Source organism: Dermacentor variabilis, chromosome 8 (genome assembly GCF_050947875.1).
Source record: "Dermacentor variabilis isolate Ectoservices chromosome 8, ASM5094787v1, whole genome shotgun sequence".
Lineage (NCBI taxonomy): Eukaryota > Metazoa > Arthropoda > Arachnida > Ixodida > Ixodidae > Dermacentor > Dermacentor variabilis.
Window position 1 is genome coordinate 5,857,909 of NC_134575.1, and position 19,570 is coordinate 5,877,478.

General features: G+C 46.4%; 1 protein-coding gene across 11 annotated transcripts in view; it reads right to left on the reverse strand.

Moving 5' to 3' along the window:
• The window catches only part of LOC142589543 (RNA binding protein fox-1 homolog 1-like), a 555,879-nt gene that overhangs the window by 121,574 nt on the left and 414,735 nt on the right, over positions 1-19,570 (reverse strand). For 10 of the 11 annotated variants that reach the window (XM_075700978.1, XM_075700980.1, XM_075700986.1 and 7 more), the window contains one exon: positions 8,152-8,268. The exons of the other annotated variant lie outside the window; for it this stretch is intronic. In XM_075700978.1, coding sequence (XP_075557093.1) covers positions 8,152-8,268 — 117 coding nt within the window. The remainder of the gene's footprint in view (positions 1-8,151; positions 8,269-19,570) is intronic. 11 annotated transcript variants of the gene reach the window in all.

The window sequence follows — 19,570 nt, forward strand, 5'->3', positions numbered from 1 at the left end:
TTTCTTGCCATGTATTGCACGGCTTTTTCTAATGCAATCATTCTCGGTAACAGCAGAACGCTGTACTGTACGTCGTGACTGTACCATTAAAAACGTACCCTCTTGTTTTTCGTGCATTTGGCAACCACTGGTTCTTATGAACATGCGAGAGAGTGATAGTCGACGGAGATGTATAAGCAGCGAGAACAGCTACACGAAGGTCTGGCCATTTAGCTACGATGTTATCGTACTAGCTTATATCGGACACCCAAACAGCGATTGGGATAAAGAACAGGAGGAGTAATCAATTTTGCCTCCAAACTGCTTTCGGTGTTTCGAGCTTCAACGAAACTGCAGTGCTTTAAGGATATTTCGTGCCCAGAATAAGATCTGCAGTGGAACACCTCTTTAATTCGTGTACTTGCCCCAATATATTAAAATATGTTTACGCTGGACACATTCTCGGTTTATAATGATGGCTGCATGTGCATTTCACTGCGGTTACGCCTACGTACTGGTCCCGACTAGTCGTCTCCTCCTTTTAACAAAAGGCCCGCGTTACACCAAACGCGAAATATTGGCTACGACAGCGCGGCGACATCAATAGCGTAACGAGGGGGAACTCGACCGTTCACAGGTTACTAACGCTTAAACTGTTCATGTCGCATTCATACCGGATCGCCGCTTTAAAGAAAGCTTGCACGTCATGGTGCGTATCTTGTCCGCAAACAATAATCGTCATCTATATGTTGCGTACCTTTCCTTTGTTCAACGCTGAGTGCCCGGAACTTCCAAGTCATGAACGGTATGTCCGCTGTGATCGTGACACGGCATTCTTGACAAGGAAGTAGCGACGCAGAGTATTCAAGAAAGAAAACGCGAGCAAGACATAAGGCAGCTATTGTTTGTGGACAGGACACGTCCCAAAGATTGTAAACTTTTTTTGTGTGTGACATTTTTTTCTTTATCTCGTTAACTCAATCAGTTAAACTACCCATTTATCTATGCCTGGGCAATAGTTTATTTACTGTAAGTAGTGTCTGCCCACACAAAAGGCAAACTCGCGCTTTACCTTATTGGTAGGGCAGGGTATTACAGCATTGCATAATGCCGGAGCATATTTGCTCGGGTGTACCACGACGCGCTTTTCTGTAAGATGCTACCTTACACAGTGGATCGAGCGGGCCCATTCGCCTCTTGCGGCGATGCAGGCAATCGCCCTTCAAATTGATGTCTCCAGGGAAAGGAGGACGCCGACCAAAAAAGAGATGTCGTTCATCAGTTTTAGATGTTTCGACTTCTGTACAAAGACTTCTGTATAAAAAGCCTTGTTAAAAGAACATAAACTGATCGAAACGCTTAGGAGGAAACTTTAGTTCGGGGCCAACTCCGGTGCCACCTATCTGAACGCAGAAATAAAACCGAATTTCGACTCGGGTCCTGAAATCCTTTACAGAAATCTTATATTTACAGATCCATCCCTAATAGTGAAACATTCCGTGATAACTCGAATTCGTTGCGTGTTACTATTGTGTAACGATGTTGCACTTTGCTATTTTTCTGTCATGTAATTACTGCTGCCCCCCTTACTCAAAGCTCTTCAATGGCCCGGAAATGTATTGTAAATAAATAAATAAATAAATAAATAAATAAATAAATAAATAAATAAATAAATAAATAAATAAATAGGTAATTCTACAAGAATGACGCAAAATAAAAGAAGCACGAAGTTTAAAAAGCCGCGACTGAGCTGAAAAACAGATATCGCGACTCTGTTATTGCAAACTTCAGTTGCGAGAGCATCTAAAGTGCACAAACTTGATATCCCAGTGGTGGTCCAGCCTGTTTAGTATTTGGAACAATTTTTAAGCAGGAAAAATGTCGTTCTGAAGCAGTTCAGCAGCGGCCACACCAGCATTTTGGAGCAGTTCAGGCGCAGTAAAATTTGTCTTTTTGGAACAATTGGAGTAGTACAGCAGTTATCTGCAGCCATTTAGGGGAATACTGTGCAGTCGGTAAGTGCTGCTCAAGAGTGAAGCAAGACGCAAAGCTAACAGCGGCCAGTAAAGCTAGCCTTCCCACGGAAGGTATACCATGCACGGTATGTTGCAAGCATATCTGTTTGGGTAGGTAAAAAACTTTATTTTGTAAAGAATTACATAAAATTTTGGAGCCTAACGAGAACAAGGATATGCGCCTGGGCGCAAGACAGACATAAAATTACAAATGAGCTAGGACATTTTGCGCCGTAAGGCACAGGACAAAGAGTGATGGCAAATGTCTTATGTGCATTCCAAATGACAGATGTGCTTTGATATGCTGTACCGCACTAGACAAAAATGTGTATTACGCTCAATAACAATGCTAGAAGCCCGATAAGAGACACTCTGCCTCTATGAACGGCGATGTCTCCGTGCGGTGTGTCGCAAAGATGTTGATGGCGTTGGGGAACAACGTTCGTGCCATTCCGTACACTGGCTTTCGTTGCGATGCGGTTTGTTGGCATCCCGTGTGTCCTGTGGCCTCTGCGAATAGACACGAGTTGATTTGGCGTAAAACTTTTGTCGCTAATACCCGACTGACCCTTCGAAGGACTACCTTTTACTGCCCCCAAAGGCTTAAGTTGCCACAGGCACGTCCGAAATAGTTTTGAAGGCCTGCCAGTACAATTGTCACGCGTATCGGTGCTCGTACTGTGACAGGAGGCGGCGGGTGCACGCGTGTATAATTAAGGAATGCATACTGTGTCCCGTGACAATTGCCGCTTCCTACTCTTGATATGCTTCACCGCTGTAATTCGCGTATGCTTCACCGTCTAACACTGCTATATCGAGGCGAAGCTAACTTTCGGGAACCGACATTATGCAACGCGTCGTGCTTTCCGAGTTTCGAAGCCATTTGCGAGGATTATAAAGGCGGGCTCGATGCCATTGCTAACAGCGGCGAATTATTTTAATGAAAAACACAGCACCGAACCGCAAGAAGCTCGGTAGCGAACGTCGAAGTCGAACGTCGTCATCAAAATGGCGGCGGAGTTGGCATCGATCAATGCCGTTTTGGACCAGCGGTCATGGCGAAAAGTGCGGAGAATAGGACGGCGAACGGCATTTGCATCCGAAATTTCAGACAATGACTCTATGGTGTACCGTGGCGGTGCCGCGAAGGCGTTCGAATGATCGGGCACGTCCGAAAAATCGGACGTCCGGAAAATCGGTCGTTGAAAGTAGTTGCATAACCCTGCTGAAAACATTGTATTGAGGTGAAAACGCGAAAATACCGTACTTGCGCAGTTGGCACAAATGACACTTGAGTGCATGGGCGCAGGCAAGTCGAATTGTAGCAAAATGGTGCAAATAGCGCAGTTGGACCACCACTGCATCTAAATTTACATATTACCTGAAAGTCTTACGACGTTTACGATGGTGTTGCAAAAGCCCGACTTACAAATTAGCGGTATAGTTCGAAGCGGTGTATGGTAGACCAATTTTGCCCGCTTTAGATGCGTTATTAAGTGCAATTCACAGAATTGTGAAATCTCTTCTTCATTGTTGAGTTACAGAGTTGTAAACATGATAGTTGTGCTATTCTCGAATTTTGCGAGTTTAAGCAATGTTTCTAAATAAATTTGAAATGTTATAAAGAAAAAAGTTTGCTTCAGGCACTGCATATTTACTTCTTGTAAATGCAGCAAACATAAAATGGTGAAGTGGTTGCCTAGAAAAACAACGTCTCCGTTCCCTCGCATTTATATATGACATGCAAAGTAAAAGCTTCGTCTTACGACGAAAATTTTGCTGAGGCGCAACTACAATGACGCTTATTCAAATACACGTAAAACGTGGAAATGCATTGTTGATTGAGATAACCCCTGCGCCGATTTTAATGAAACTTGTTGAATTTGTGAGAGAAACCTAAATTTTAGGGACTTTTTGAAGTGGAATTTCGATTTAGTGCCTGAATTAGTTTACGAAAATTGCCACAATATTGGTAAGTTTGAAGATATTTGCGATTTTCAACACTTTTCATGAAATAATGGCCGTCCTAAATCAGATATACACTTCCATCAGTCATTATTCTTTTGAAGTTTTCCTTCAAATGCTGCAAAACTCGTCAAATGGTTGCCGAGAAAAACGATTTCCACGTGCCCCGGGGTGGAAGCCTAGCTAAGGATTCCTGGTCGCACCGAGTCTGTCCCACCCACCGCGTGCCGGCGAAACACTGCCACCGCCGCACCCGCAGCGCAGCCCGGCGGGCTCGGACCTCGACGACTGGCACAAACGCTCGCGCAGTTAAATTTACTCGGACGTCAAGTAGGCGCAGGTGGTCAAAATTAAAACGCTTACGGCGTGCCTCATAACCAGATCGTGGTTGATATGGAGTTGATTTACTCGGCCAATACGGAAGCCTTCCCTCAGTCAATCTCATCATTAGGAGCTAGCAAGCGTTCCGCGGCGTATTATTCTTTTTGACATCATTCACCTGTTGTGTCAGGCGCCTTTCAATATTGCCGCACCCGTCGTGGTAATGTAGCCGCCACTTGCGATGGGCATTGTGTATACCGCGCCAGGAAGCATTTCCTTCTTGAGCTTGCCTTTTAGGTGTACCAGGTTTACCTGTTTTCCGTCTACATCTTACCAACCATTCCTTCTTGGTCGGCGTTCTGCTCTTCTTTTTATTTTTATTTACTTCTGTCACGAAAGAAACGGCAAGCACGCGCACTTTGAAGCTTATCACTATAATGCCCAACCTATCGCGTATGCTAGGCTGAGTTTGATACCTCAAAAATTCTGACTTAAGCGAGGCAGACTTGGCGCATAACCAACAACAGCGTTTTTGATACGGTGGAGTGAGTTTGTCCCCGCTCCTTGGTTCTAGACGGCTCAGCAAACCAACCAGTAATTAATTACCTACAATATACTAAATGGACTTTAAGTAAAAAAAAAAAAGAAATGAAAAGAAAAAAACCTCATTGTTCTTTTTTTTAAGTGTGGGCAGTTGTACTCCCCGTGGCCAGAAATAAAAGCGAACAAGCAGTTCTAATTTATTCTCGATAAAAAACTGCAGTGTCTGGCCGTTACAGGGTGCGTTAGTTAGGCGCTAACAGTTAACAGGAACGACTGTCAACGCGTAAAAAATACCGACTCTCCCTGTCAATATTTGACGAAACCGCAAAGTGGGCGAAACCGCAAAGCCACCACAGAGGCGGGCGTCGTGCCAGTCTATAATTTGGTGTCTGGTCGGCCAGCACCTGGTAGTGAAAAACACGCCGACCTCAAACATAATTGCGACACCCGTATATTCATTCCGAATTGCCGCGATTGTACATTATTAAAAACCAGAAACGCACCACAGTCCTCTCGGGGCAGCTGGGCCTTTGTCACGGCAAATGCTTCCGTTTTGGACGCAAAATCGGGTGCTTGTTCCGCACGTTTTGTTTCTCACAAAGACGGCTTCGAGCGCGGAGGGGCTAACGACCGCGAAGCGGTTCTGCATCCGCAGGGCTATACTTGCCGGGTGCTCTTTTCTTTTGGAAGGCGCAAAATTTTTAAATGCATGGCAGATAGCACAATTCTAGCCCCCGATTTAAATTACGCGGCGAGGCGGCCATTACTTCTACGAGAAATCAAAGTGCCTAATTAATAATTTAATTACTCCAAATAACATTTTATTTAATTATATTAGGCACATATTTAAGCCTACGAATTATAGCCGGTCAGCTCGCAAAGCTTGGAACGAATTCTCTGGACTGCACCAGTTTCGAGATATTAATTTTCAAAGTTTGCGATGAAATGCATTGGTGTTCCAGTTACTATTGTGCTTCAATACATAAAACAGCGTTTACTTAAAAAAAAAAGTAACTGGAACGCAAATGCATTTCCCCGCAAACATTGAACATTCTTATATCGAAACTGGCGCCATCCACATAATTCGTTCCTAGTGGATACCCCTTGTGCACTCGCCGGCTATAATTCGTATATTTAAATATGTGCCGTAAAACAATTAAACAAAATTGCGTTAGGGCAATTAGGTTCTTTGATTTCTAGCAGGACCAATGGCCGCCTCATCGAGTAATTTAGATAAAGGGTTAGAATTGTGCTATCTGCTACAGACAATCTTTTTTTTTAATTTGGACCTTCGAAAATATAAGATACATCCAGTATTTATATACAGGGTCAAGGAGTGATTTTTGGAACCCGCCGTGGTGGCTTAGCGGCTTTGGTGTTGCGCTGCTAAGCACGAGGTCGCGAAATCGACTACCGGCCGCGGCGGCTGCATTAATTTCCGTGGGGGCGAAATGCAAGAAACGCCCGTTAATCCGGGAAAAAAATAATCCGGAGTCCCCCACTACAGCGAGCCTCGTAATCACATCGTGGTTTTGGCACGTTGAACGCCGGAATTCATTCATTCACCTCGAGAGCGGTGCTTCCTTATCACTACACTGCGGCGCCTGTTTCCAGCACAGGTCAACTTGCGTGTTTGGAAACTCTGTAGTGCTCGAACAATGGGAGGCCAGTATTGCCATTTTAGTGATTCTGTCGCTAGATTTAGAAACTTTCTTGTATGTTCAGCGAGAAACATTTTTATAGGTGACCGGCGACTTTTTACCGACACGACCCAGCAACTGGCGATATTTTAGTGACTTGGAAGTTAGAAAAGTTGCTTCGAAAATTGCTTTCTACCACGCAATTTATTATACCTAGGAGTAAAAACCCACATTTGCTGTACGGAGCATGATCTCTGTGACAACGATGAAAACTACGGCTGCCACCGCCATGCGCATAATATATATATATGCAAAACCGATTTGAGAGGTCTTTAACGCTGCGGATTGCGCAGTTATCGCTATCAGTATACGCCAGAGTGGAGAACGTTTGAAACCGAAGCAGTAAACCTAATTTACATAAACTAATTGCAACAAGATCTTTGATGAGATTTAAAACGCAGTGTAAGCATAATCAGAGAGATCGACAGTTATTAAGACGTACAAATCGGAGCGGCTAGGCTCGTTCACACGAAAGTGCACACATCGCTCCTGTCTCTCACGAATGTTAGACAAATCGACGCTGCTTTCGGGGGGAAATAAAGAGGGCGAAATTACGGTGTGTCTAACGCACATCGAGATTACGCAGTTGCCATCAGCCAGTTAACGAGAAGACTATGTGGAATAATGTGGCCCAAGTTTCTTAATTATCGTGCTAAATATCACGTTAGCCGTTCTTCTTTAATCGTCGTGGATTTATGACGTTGCAATATGAAGGTGCACGAAAGATTTCAGCTTTATTAGCCATTTAACCATTGTTACCTATATTAGTATAATAACAGCCCTATATAGAACTTGCCGGTAAACTTACTTGTATAGTCCTCCCCAACACCGACGCTACAGACAAATGAGGAAAGCTTCGGTAAATGATTTGTGCCATCTTAGCTTATATTAAAATGCTCCAAAACGACTACGTTATCTGAAATTCGCTCGACGGCTCTAGCGACAATATTAGCGACTTTAAAACAAAATATTGCGAACATTCAACAATTTTCTGGCCTCAGTGACACCCGTCAAGGAAGTACGGCAATGTTGTGGGAGACTGACAGAGCGCCTGACTGACAAGGAAATGACAGGGCTTAATGTCCCAAAGTACAACACGGACTGTGAAACACGCCATAACGGAAGGCCTCCAATTAATTTTGACCACGTTAGGTTGTTTTAGAACGTGCACCTAAATATAAGTACATGATCAATTGTTTATTTTTATTATTTGTGTTAGTGAAAAGAACGAAAAGACATGGACAAATATGCTGGCCGCAACGTAATAGTTCAGCCGGCGGCTGATACTTTTTGCATTCCGCTCCCAATGAAATGCGGCCACCGTTGCAGGCAGTCGAATCCGCGACTCAGCGGCAGGGCGAGACACAGCCGCCGAGACGTCGCCGGTGCGCATTGCGGGGGCCTCCAGAGTCCGCAGTGTGCCGGATTTGTCGAGTAAACCGAGCGCGAACAGCGCGCTGCAGCGAACGCGCATTGCTACGCGGCTCGGTTGCGAGACGGGCCGTTGAACTGCTCGCTGGACACAACAGAGATCACCGCATCGATCGACACACTCAGCGGTCACTCATGTAACGCTATTATTCTTTCCGACGTTTGTCGCTCATGTGTCATGTGTGTCGTATACGCACTTTGTCGACGGCTGTGCCGGTGATGTCCCTGGCTTCGAGAGTGCCTGGTTGCTCGAGGTAAGCAATGCGCATGCGCGCGGCTGCGCCAGCATCGGCCGACAGTTTCTGTTTCACGATCTGCAAATGAGCAAGTCAAGCACACAACACACACAGACAAAAGAAACGCTTGCTTCAATTACACTCTCCTCTCCCTCTCTTTCTTTTCTTTTTCACACAAACACGGTTGAGACCACGTGCTTGCCTCGTGCTTGCGAGCTGTATCCTCCTGCCGAGAGTTAAAAATGCTTACGACGTCACAATCGCTGACTGTGGCTTAACGCTTGTAACACTTCATTGTTCTTGTTTTGGACGACTCTCAAAAATAAAAATTAGAGAATTATTCTTGGACTGTTTATGTTGCTGTAAACACGTTTACGCCGGCAAATAAGTGAAATCCAGCCACTCGTCATCAGAAGCTGTCCCAAGCAAGCTGATTTCAATGTCTATGCGTTTTCAGTAACTACTGCGTCTAAGGCTGGTAGAAGGCATTCAGCTTTGCTGAAGCCGTCTCTTGACACTAGGCGGATACTAAAGTCGTCAAATTTCTCTTCGTTTTGAAAGTAACCATCTTACATATCCTTGCTGCATCGTTCAACTATGATACGCACATCACTGACGGAAGTCCCGCACATTGGCACATGGCAACAATCCCGCGAACGACGCCCCCTGAACTTTTGAGCGAAATCAAGGAAGCGGACGTACGCCCACTGTCACCCGGGGATCCCCCGATCTCTGAGGCTCGCGTTTAGCTTTCGCGTCGCACACTGGCGAAAACGTCGCCAATAAGGACCTTTAAAAAACTGGACCTGCAGGAGTAGCACGTGAGGAACTGCGTGCCACCTAGCCACATTTCTGTCTCTTTCTTGCTATGTCAGGATGAGTCAACAAATGCAAGTTCGGAAAGATGCTGAAAAGTAGCACGCCACAAATGCGGCAAGTATTGCAGTGTTAGAATTTGGCAGGGAATAAAATAAACAGCTCATAGAATACCGAAACAATACATGATCTCAACCATGGTTCACTCAAGACTCTTTGTACAGAAATTGAATTTATTCGTCCTCTCGGTTCCTCTTGCGGTGATGTCATGACGTCACATCCTGTTTCTACATCGAGAGGAAGATTTTAAGCTGACAACTAAAGCCTAAAATAACGACAGGCGGGTACGCTGGAGAGCTAGGCTACGGGCAAAGCGTGTCCAGAGCTACGGTGGTGACCGCTGCAAGGAAGGCATCGCAAGAACTGCGGATAGAGACATACAACTGCACACGCATCCGACCACATTGGTCTATGAGCTAAATGCACAAACAAAAGAAACACAAAGAACAAACAATGTAGCTATGCACCAAGAAGTGCTACATCACGGCAAGGCTTGGCTACAGCAAAGAAAGGGACATCGCAGCAGCAAGGCCAAAACACTATGGACAGATGAACGACGGTGTCGCGCGTGTGTGTATGACTAGTAGGGTGGTGTGAGGCAGCCATGATGACCCAACAAGTTCGGCAGGCACTAGTAACCCGTTACATTCTTGCGGTGATGGTAAAACGTGTCAGCAAACCAAAAAACCACATACAAAAAAAAGAATACGCAGAAAGGCCGAGACACACTGTGCAGATTTCATGCATCATCATAACAATCATCATCATGATCATCATCATCATCATCAGCATCATCAAACCACGATTGCGTACGCCGCCAACGCGTGGTAGCGAGTTTTAGTGTCACGTCTGCGCCAGTGGCGCACACTAGAGTGTTAGCGAACCACGCAGAAAAGCCAGAACACAGCCAAGACCACAGAACCCCACGCGCGTTAGCAAACATGCTCATACCGCATTACTATATCGAGTTCTTTTCCATTGTTTGATGTCTCTTCTATAGCCCAGAATTCACCATTAAGCATGTCTATAACAGCAGCAATGTCCTGTTGCAGCAGCGAAAGCTAATAAGCCGCCTGGCTGCTATTATGCCTCAGTGTTCGCTATCACGCGACAGCACATCGCTGTCCCGTGACAGCACATAATGTAATCGATCGTGTTATGCAGGCAAACAAAGTCACCCAACGCGACCGTGTGCACACCCCAAGCGTAGCCGTCGAACATTCCAAGGGCTACGATGAAGCGATCAGGACGTTCGAAACACACGACGTGAAACGCGGTCTCCGTTGGCTCCCTTGAGTCATGCCCACACATAGTAGAAAGGTTGTTATTATTTTTTTTTCATTCAACATCAAAAACCAAGCCGAGTACTGAGGCACTAATGAAAGCGAGTGCAAGGTATTCTCCTTCTCCGTTCACGTTCTAACTTTGCACTCAAACTTGAGTTTAGGTCCTCACGGCATTGGAAGCACTCCTCTGCTTGCTCTCTTTGAAACGACTCGTCTGTGCTAACGCCTTTGATTGAGCGGCGCATTCGACGCCACCTCAAAGATGGAAATACTTTACTGCGAAGAAAGTCCACGTTAGAGGCTACAAGCCTGCAAATTTACTTTAGTCGTCAGCTCCGACGCGCGAATGCATACAGGACGAACAGAGGGGCCGGACAAGCCCTAACTTGCTTCGCTTAAACGAAGTAATTACGCTCACATGTAATTGAGGGCCCCATTATAGCGATTCCAGCTACCAAGAATTGTGACTTAATTACGAAACTGAATCTCAAGGTTCCCTTCAGTGCAGACGAAAGTGTCGCTGAGCGGTTCCGTTACACATTAAAATTAATTTAACTTTTCATTATTTAACATTCAACGTCACTCGCTGCTTTCTCTTCAGAAAGGGAATGCACGCAACACGGATGATGGTTGTTTGGGAACCAGATGAACCAAAATAGTTCTTTTTTTTTCTAAAGAGCGCACTTCTTGCAATGACACGCGCGCCTTAGCTTCGCGACGCGAAGTTTCACGTGCTGCCTTCGATGGCTGCACGTCTTTCATTTTGACGTTAGAAACAAATAGCATGGCCTGAGGCGTAATGCACACGCACGAAAATAAAAAGAAGAGAAATAATAAAGGAGAAAGTGCAGAGAAACGAGCAGGGCCAGGTTGTCGCCAAGGGCTTGCGAATGTTTTTGGAGCGCAATAATGTTCGGCTGAGCGTGAATACCGCGGTTCGCCATATATCTTTCGCAGACACGGAAGACCAAGTCTAGAAATATTAACGAATTCACGCGAAGAACAGACGCGCCTTTGACGACCCGCCACACTTAACGTAAAATACAATAAGTTCTCGGCCACTGTTTTGCGCCTCGCCTGAATAAGTTTTGCTTGAGAATTTTGCTTTTTGGTAACGGAATTTCACCGCAAGCGGTGCATCATAGTGCGGCCTCATCCAATCAGGCGTACGTTTACGAAAACAGGTCGTGGTTCATCGCCCGAAACAGCTAATCAGGATCGCCCAGGATGTGGCAGACAAAACAATATTTTATCGCAACACGTTACTCCGTACAAACAGCTTTACGAATAGGCGGTTGATCGGCTGGCGTCGAGGTCTATCGCGAGTTTCTGCCAAGGTGAAAAAGAATGCATAGCGAGAAATAGTGCTAACTGGCGCTCATCTTGTAACGCGCCGGGCACACTGTACTGAACAAAGCCCTGGGCTCGCCTTCGCCAGTGCACGGTCCCCTCTCGAGCAGCCGCTGCCCCTTCGCTCAGAGGCCCGAGCACGCTCGTCGATCGCGACGCCCTTCGCGCAACTCGGCTGCGCGAGAGCACGCGCCCTTCGGCGCCCCGGTGAGACCCCGACCGCCACGAGAACGGCCAACGAAGCCGTTCGCTTCCAGGAAACCGCGTTCGGCTATCTGGCTCAACACGAAAGCGACGGCAGTGAAACAGGAAAACGCAGAATCACCAAAAGCACATCCAGCGCTGCGTTGGTGCGATGCTAGAGCGTCGGAAATCGTTTTGAAGACAAGCAAACATGGCGAGACAGAAAACAAGAAACGTTTTGCCTAAGCCAAGACGAGAAATTCGTACCTGAAAGCTGCACGTATTGAATGGAAAACTGGAAATTATTGAGCAATAATTAGTTGGCCCGTTCAGGAACTGGTGCCTCAGCGCAACGACCGCGGCTTTCGTGCAGCAGAATCTTTCTGAAGAGAGCCCGCTTCTCTCCCGACGCTCGCTTATGTTCACTTATATTCGAACTGCAACCAGTATTCCACAGTTTACAATAGTGGTTTCTCGAATCGAGTACAAATCAACTAGGACGGATTATTCGATTCCTATACCCAAATTTCGAACACTCGCGCACAAACAAAGGTAAAGCGATGCTTTGTGCTACAGATATGCGCCGTATCAGTTACAGACTGGGAATGTAAGCGCAATAGTAACTTCAACGACCATACCGCAGTGCGTCGAAGATTTATAGGACAAATAACGCTTCCACGCGCAGCGTTTCTTTCTTTCTTCTTCTTCATGGATATACTCACTATATGCTCGAGGCACTCTACGCTGTTGCTGACGCCTCGAGTTTCCCGGAACACGAGGTGCGAATCGCGCTATGGCCGCCCGGCTCTATAATAAAGCCGGAGTGATTGATTAAGTCCGAAAACGTCCGAGAGCTGCGGCGTCAAGAAGGGCGCCGAGAGAGAAACGATAATGGACAAAGCGAGAGAGTGCGGGCTCAATATCGCGCTCGTCGTGCGCGGGCATCTGTCTTCTTTCAAGCATACGCTGCCGAGCCGAACTTTTCTTAAAAACGAGAAAAGAGGAACGGGAGCTCGCGATTACGCAGTCTGCAAAGAAGACTCAAGTGTGAGGTGAAAATGAAAAGGCGCAAATACAACTGAAAAAAAAAAAGGACAAGGAAAAAGAAACGGAAGTTACAGGCGAAGAGGGCGCTTCGCAAACTGTGAAGACGAAAAAAATCTAAATGAAATACGCCAATTCCTCCCTTAATAAAAATAACAATAATAAAAAACCATCACGAAATTCGAGAATACACGACAGTCCTTCCAGAACGCGGCGCAGCACGAACATGGCGCTCGAGAGTGCCTGAGAGTCAAGCAAACCGACGAAAAAAAAAAAAAAGAAAAAAAAAACCAGCGTCGCCCCTTGGTGTCGCGTTAAGGAAATGGCGACGCGTTTGCCACCCCAACCTTCTGAACCTACGGTCACTGGAAAGTTTGCTTGGTAAGGGAAACAATAGGCAATATAATGAAAAAAAAAAAGAAATCGAAGCACGAGGAAGGGTGTAATTTGGTGTCGTTCCAGGTGCGTTCGTCCCAGTATCCACTTGCGATCGCGATGGCCCCCGAAGAAGCGGAGTAAGGGGAAATAAGTAGACAGAAGGCGTGAATCATCGTTTCCCGAGCCAAGAAAGCGAAAGAAATAATACTAATACAGCAGAGGACACGGAAACCGAGGCGGGAGAGAACGACATCTCGAGAGCAGATCTTAAGGGTGAAAAAATTGCATTCGTGATTATTGTGTGAAGAATGCGCGGAAGAGTAGAGGACTAGCTACAAACGGATGCGTAGCCGAGTGAAATGGGCCGCAACGCGCTGGAACAAGCCCGAAAACAATAGTATGGCGGTTCTCGGGAGAATCTGCGGTCGCATACGACGCGTGCGTAACGGCCGCGGGGGTCGTAGCAGACGACGACGGGAAATCTCGTCCGTGTTTTCTACGTTCTATAAGCTCCATTGCCGTGATGACCGCCGCGTTCAGAGGTGTTGCAAGAACAGCACACACTCTGTCTTAAGCAAGACGTACAGCATTGGGAAACTGACAGCTCGCGTCGGGCGATCAAAAGACGGAGGGACGTTGAAGCAACGTTCACACATTCCCATACCCTGCAAACTGCCAGGCGTCGGAGAAACAGCCGTTTTCGCATGCCGTTAAACTTGTGCTGCCTTATGGCATCTGCCAGCTACGCATTTCCATCGCGCTATAATAAGCGCATACGGCAGTTACCAGGGGCGGTAATCGACAATAACGGTTCGTTAAATATAGCGTGAAAAGTGCCACGTAGCGGCGCTTAAGTACTCGCAAAAACGTCGTCAGCAATTCTGTAAACGTACCTCCTCGTCGGCGTAAATGTGCCCCGTAACCTGCTTTGGCTGTTACAACTAATCAAGATCTACAACGCAAGTTTTTTGGAGCAAATTTCATCCGCTCTAACAAGCTCGTGAGACACGCTATATCCACGTGACCTGCACTGAGAAATGCTTCGAAGTGACAACTGTGCCGATCACTCACGCACTGCCGGGAACGGTGGCTGCGAAGCTTCTCTGTTGGAAATGTTCGCTTCGATGATGCGTTGAACTTATGCAGTGTCATATCGGTGTAGATACTAGGTAACATTATGCAGGTGCCCCATTTACGTAAGTGTAGATGCTACGTAGAACAAGGTGTGTCAGCAGAAGGAGACTAGAATTCGCGCGGCTCGCGCGTACGTGATGCAAAGCGCCATCGAGACACGGCCCCGATCGGCGGCCTGAGCTTAAAGCAGAGCTCGAACAGCTTCCACGGCAGTGCTCGGTTTTAGTCGGAGGAAGCACGCAGTGGCGGCGCATATTGACGCAGAATGACTTACGACTAAGCACGCTCCGAAGAGGTGCCGTCGAATAACGCTCGGCGATTTAGGAGGCACATCTGGCGGCGCGCCGCAGAAAACAATTTGAGGGGAGCGGAAATCGCGGTGCGGCGGCGAAATGAGCTGCACTGCCCATAAGTGGATCGGCCGGGAAGAAAAGGGAAATGCGAGACTACGCAATTCCAGCCGTGGGTATAAAGGGGCGGACACACGAGGCGTGACGTAGAGTGTAGTGTGTGCCTCGTCGCGTGTATGCGTATCGCGGCATCGAGACTATCGGCGACGCGCTTAATTTAGCTCGTCTCCCTTACGGAAGTGAAGCGCCATTCCGCCGTCGCTTTTTCTTAAAGACGATGCGAGGGCTACGGGGTTTCGGGAAAAGTTAATCGATCGGAACGGAGAACTTTTGAGTACACGCACCAAACATTATATATCACTTATCGGTAAAAGTAGGGTGCGTGATTTGACCCATAAGTAACATCGGCCTCTCAATTGTTGATGCGGGCAAATGACGCTTACTTCTTTGAGGACTTTCTTTTTCTGATTTTGTGGCCGGCAAACACAATCACAGCTGCGCAAACAGGCGGCATGAAAGCTGTCACATATATGGATAAGTTTGCAAAGACACTGCTGCAGTTCTGGGACGACGCAAAGTTGGAAGCTTTTAGTTAACTTTCTTTTATTCTTTATGCACTACGGCAAATCCTACTGCATAAAAAGCAAAAAGAAAGTCTGCAGAATAGACACGTGCTTTGATATTTTTTTGCAAGCACTAGTAGTGTGCGGTAACACCTACATGCTGTCTTTGCTGTCAGAGTGATGTCAGACCTTTGACGACGTGGGGCCACGTAAAGTAGGTTACCCTTAATAGACCACTGTTTCGAAACATGTTGATTTATCCATTATGATATTGGGAACGATTCATAGCAAAAGATGTCACCAACCTCGCCACAACTGTCTTTTTGTTTGCCCTATCAGCTGGAAGAGTGGACACTTAGCGGAAGCTACAAAGGCCGCATCTTGCCGTGTTACACTTCGCGCCGAAGCATCGTTGCCGATTGCGTCGAGGCAACGTAGGAAAAAGTGCGGATAAGCTTAATGTTAATTCGTTCAAATAGTAAATGCCTAAACAGCGTCGGTAAGACGTTGCCGCAAACTATCTACGACGTCACAGCATGGCCTCCAAGATCGGGAGGCGGCCTAAGACCTCGGATGTCACGGAACTCCGGTGACACTTGTCCTTGGATTTTTTTTTTTTTCGGTTTCTGGAGCATCCTGTTTTGCACACAAGGTAAGGTTGATGTATTCTACATTTTAGACGTGTAATCTATACTCGCATGTTTTCCCGCAATAAAGGGAGGAGTCGGGTCAATCTCATGTTCGTTTTTTTCCCTTTCACTCGCTCACAAAAGAGATCAATGGAGTCGCAACCTTGCCACCTGGAAAACGACTGCGACCCAATAGGTGCGAGCGCGTTCTTTTCACTCGTCCCACTTGCACAGCCAACAAGCATAAAATGTGGCGGTGCGGGAATAAGCGCGTGGCCGTTCAGACATGGGTGAAGTAAATACATTATGGTAAGCATGGTTGTACTGGTACGTGAAACTCTGATATGTATACCACGGTTCCCTACGCGAGGTTTGCATTACTTTTCACTATCAAATATAGTTATAATGGCATCGGCATTTCTTCTGTAACGCACCTTCCTGAGCGTCGTGCAACGATTTTTCGATGCTGATGCAACTACGCGCGCCTGCTCCAACGAAACAGAGAGGAGAAAAATAAGGAACACTTTCTTTTTTTTATGAGTCATTCAAAGATTGCAAAAGGATTTCTACCGCTAATGCGACATCTCGAAAGTGTGTGCGCGTGTTTTCTGTGGTCCTCGCGAAACGACTGGTAAAACAGAAATTACAAGAACAAAGAAAAAAAAAGGAAACACGCAGGAAAAGCGTATGACTATACAGTGGATAAAGGCTGGCCATAGCGAGGCGCCATTATGACCACCCGTTACCACCGTATTGGAAAACCTCTTGCAGAGAGCGGGATATTATCCTTGTTTTTTCTTCTTTTTTTGCGACACCGCCATTTGGCTTCGACTACCTCCGTCTTGCACTGTGCTATTTATTTTCTTTTTTTTTTTTGCGTGTGCAGGCCGCAGTGAAGCCGCGAAGCAAAACCGAATCGCGCAGCACGAACTTGGAAGGAAATCAACTTTTTACGAGCAGCGCCATATTGCGACGGCGATGATGTGCCGGTGCGGTGTAGGGGGACATCACATACGTGCTGTCCAAAGGAAATGACGATTAAAAAAAGAGCAACGAAGAAGTACCGACATAGTTACGTCTACAATACGAATGTTTCATGTGATGGGATGTATCGATATTCTTCCCCACGTACATGATGCCATAAAAACTCTTCGTAAAAAAATGTTTTTAGGGACGGAAATAAATAAAAAAAGTCAGTTTCCAGCGCCCTTGCCACTTTGTACCACCAGCGATTTCTAATTATAGCTGCGACAAAATCCCGACGGTTACCAGAGAACTGTCGCATTCTAATCCTCTGCCGCACCCGAGATGCGGGGAGGGGTGTACGCACTCTAGAGCGTCGCTTTATTACAGTACCTACAAGAAACACCCATACGTGGTCTCTACCTCGATTTCGCACAACTCATAAGCACCAAACGTTGGCATACAACGTCCCAACAACACTAAACTCATATGTAAACACAGCCAGTTGGAGTAAAAAAACAGTTACCTTCTTTCTTTTGTTGTATTGTTTGGTAGCAAAAGATTCAGTATCTATAAATGATGTATACTATGCTGCTTTTCAAATCAGACGTTGAAATCATTAAATTCTTTTGCAGCATTCTCAGTGTATTTGTGTGAGTGATACATACGTTGTACCATGTGTTGTATTTTGCGTATGCATTTCTACGTGCATCATATTTCAAGTGTATTCGTGTGATTTATGAATACGTTGTATTGTGCAGTGTAATCTGCATGTCGTTTTTGCCTTTGGCACGGCGTATCCTAGTCTCTACCTGTGCATCCTGTATAGCTGCTGCCATGTAACGGTCACCTGGTATTAACGCTAAAGCGTTAAGGGCCCTGTGTCACAGAAACACCAGTGTCGGACGTCGTTTCGGCAGAAAGATTTTCGAACCACCCATACCCAGACTCTCCATGTTACGCAAGGAAGTTACTGAACTAATTGTCTTTCTCAAGCTAAAATACGTAGAAAAATCGTAAAGTACGACTTACACATAACCTACAGTCATGATAGCGTCGGATTGCAATTTGAGTATACGAGAAAACATAATCCTGTTACGTGAAAACTCAAACAAACCGCTTTTCCAGCGTTTCTGCCATTCATAGACCGGGCACGGCGTCCGCCATTTACGCGTGCCGGCGCGTGAGTATCTCGGGGGGCCACGGGGCGGCGCACCCGGTTTCTTGCAATACCTCCAGATGGCACTCGCCTCCGCCTCATTGCGGCCCACGCAAGACGCCGCGTTTCTACCAGAAGCCCGCCTTCGTGCAGAGCGTTCGCCGCGAGCGTTTCCCGGTAATCATTACGGTTACATAGGCTGAAGTTGCCGGGAAGCGTGAGAAGAAGCAGTCAGGGATCTATGAATGCTATCGCGTTCCACTCTTAACAATTTCTATTTATTTATTCATTTATCTGTGTTTGCATGAACAGCTCCGTCACGACGAGACAATCTTCTAAATCATAAGGCGGTAATGTAGCACAGAACACGCATTCCACCCACTCCACAGCCACCACCAAAACTGTCCGTTAAAGTCGACAAAAAAAAAAAACAGCGCAGCCAGCGTCAAACAGGTGAGTGTGTACTCCTCTACGATAAACAGCCAGGTAACAAGTCAGGTGCGACGTGCAGATGCTTGGGAAGGGATTGTAAGGAAGGACAGGAGAGGAACCGCGTAAAGGGAAGGCAGTTGTTACGACACCCTGATATTACGGTTTGTTTTTGTTTCAAATCATCTTTGTAGACGAGGCGTGAAACATACAACACTCGAGAAAAAAGTGCGTTCATAAAGCGAGACTATACGTAGGAGACCTACCAGACGTTTATACATGCAATGTCGGTTGAACTCCTTACCACCAAGATAAGCTAATGCTAAATGCTTCAGTGCTTGACTTTTAGAAATAGCTAGCACCTAGGGTGCTTGACTAAAAAGCATTGTGCAGATTCCAGTTCTCTAAGAACACGCAGAAAAAAATAACAGAAGCCCTATCATTCGTACAAAATGAATTCTTCCTCTATCTTTTCATCCGTCACGCCGAACAGAAACATAGCTTCATATGACACGAAAGTTGCATGCCTGATTTCGTTTCGCTAATGAACCGGATCCTCAAGTGGCGTGCCGAGACATGCGACGTGAGACAGCGTCACCGCGTGAAACGCCGTCAGTGCGCCACATGGCTGTCACACCAGCATGATTTACTTGGCACATCAAGAAGAAATTTCAGCACTAAAGGGTTCTCACAATATTGTGCGTTTTAAGGCTCGAAAAAATGACTGTAAAATACGCAGCTAAACCTGGCAGGACAATGCGCTTGCATCTGAACATAGAGTGTTTAACTTGGGGTATCGTTACAATGTTCACTCGACAGCGTTCAGTCATAACGAATCAGACCGCAGAGCGAATGCGTAGAATTTCAAGGATGCCCTGTTCGGGCTGGGCATAGGTTGGGATGGGAAGATGGGGTGATTGCGGTGAACAAATACGAAACAAACAAGGGTCAGTGACCAGTAAAAATAAGCTACCATTCCCGTACTCCGATGCACTCACACACACGCACACAAACCAACAGCGCACGCAGCATGCGT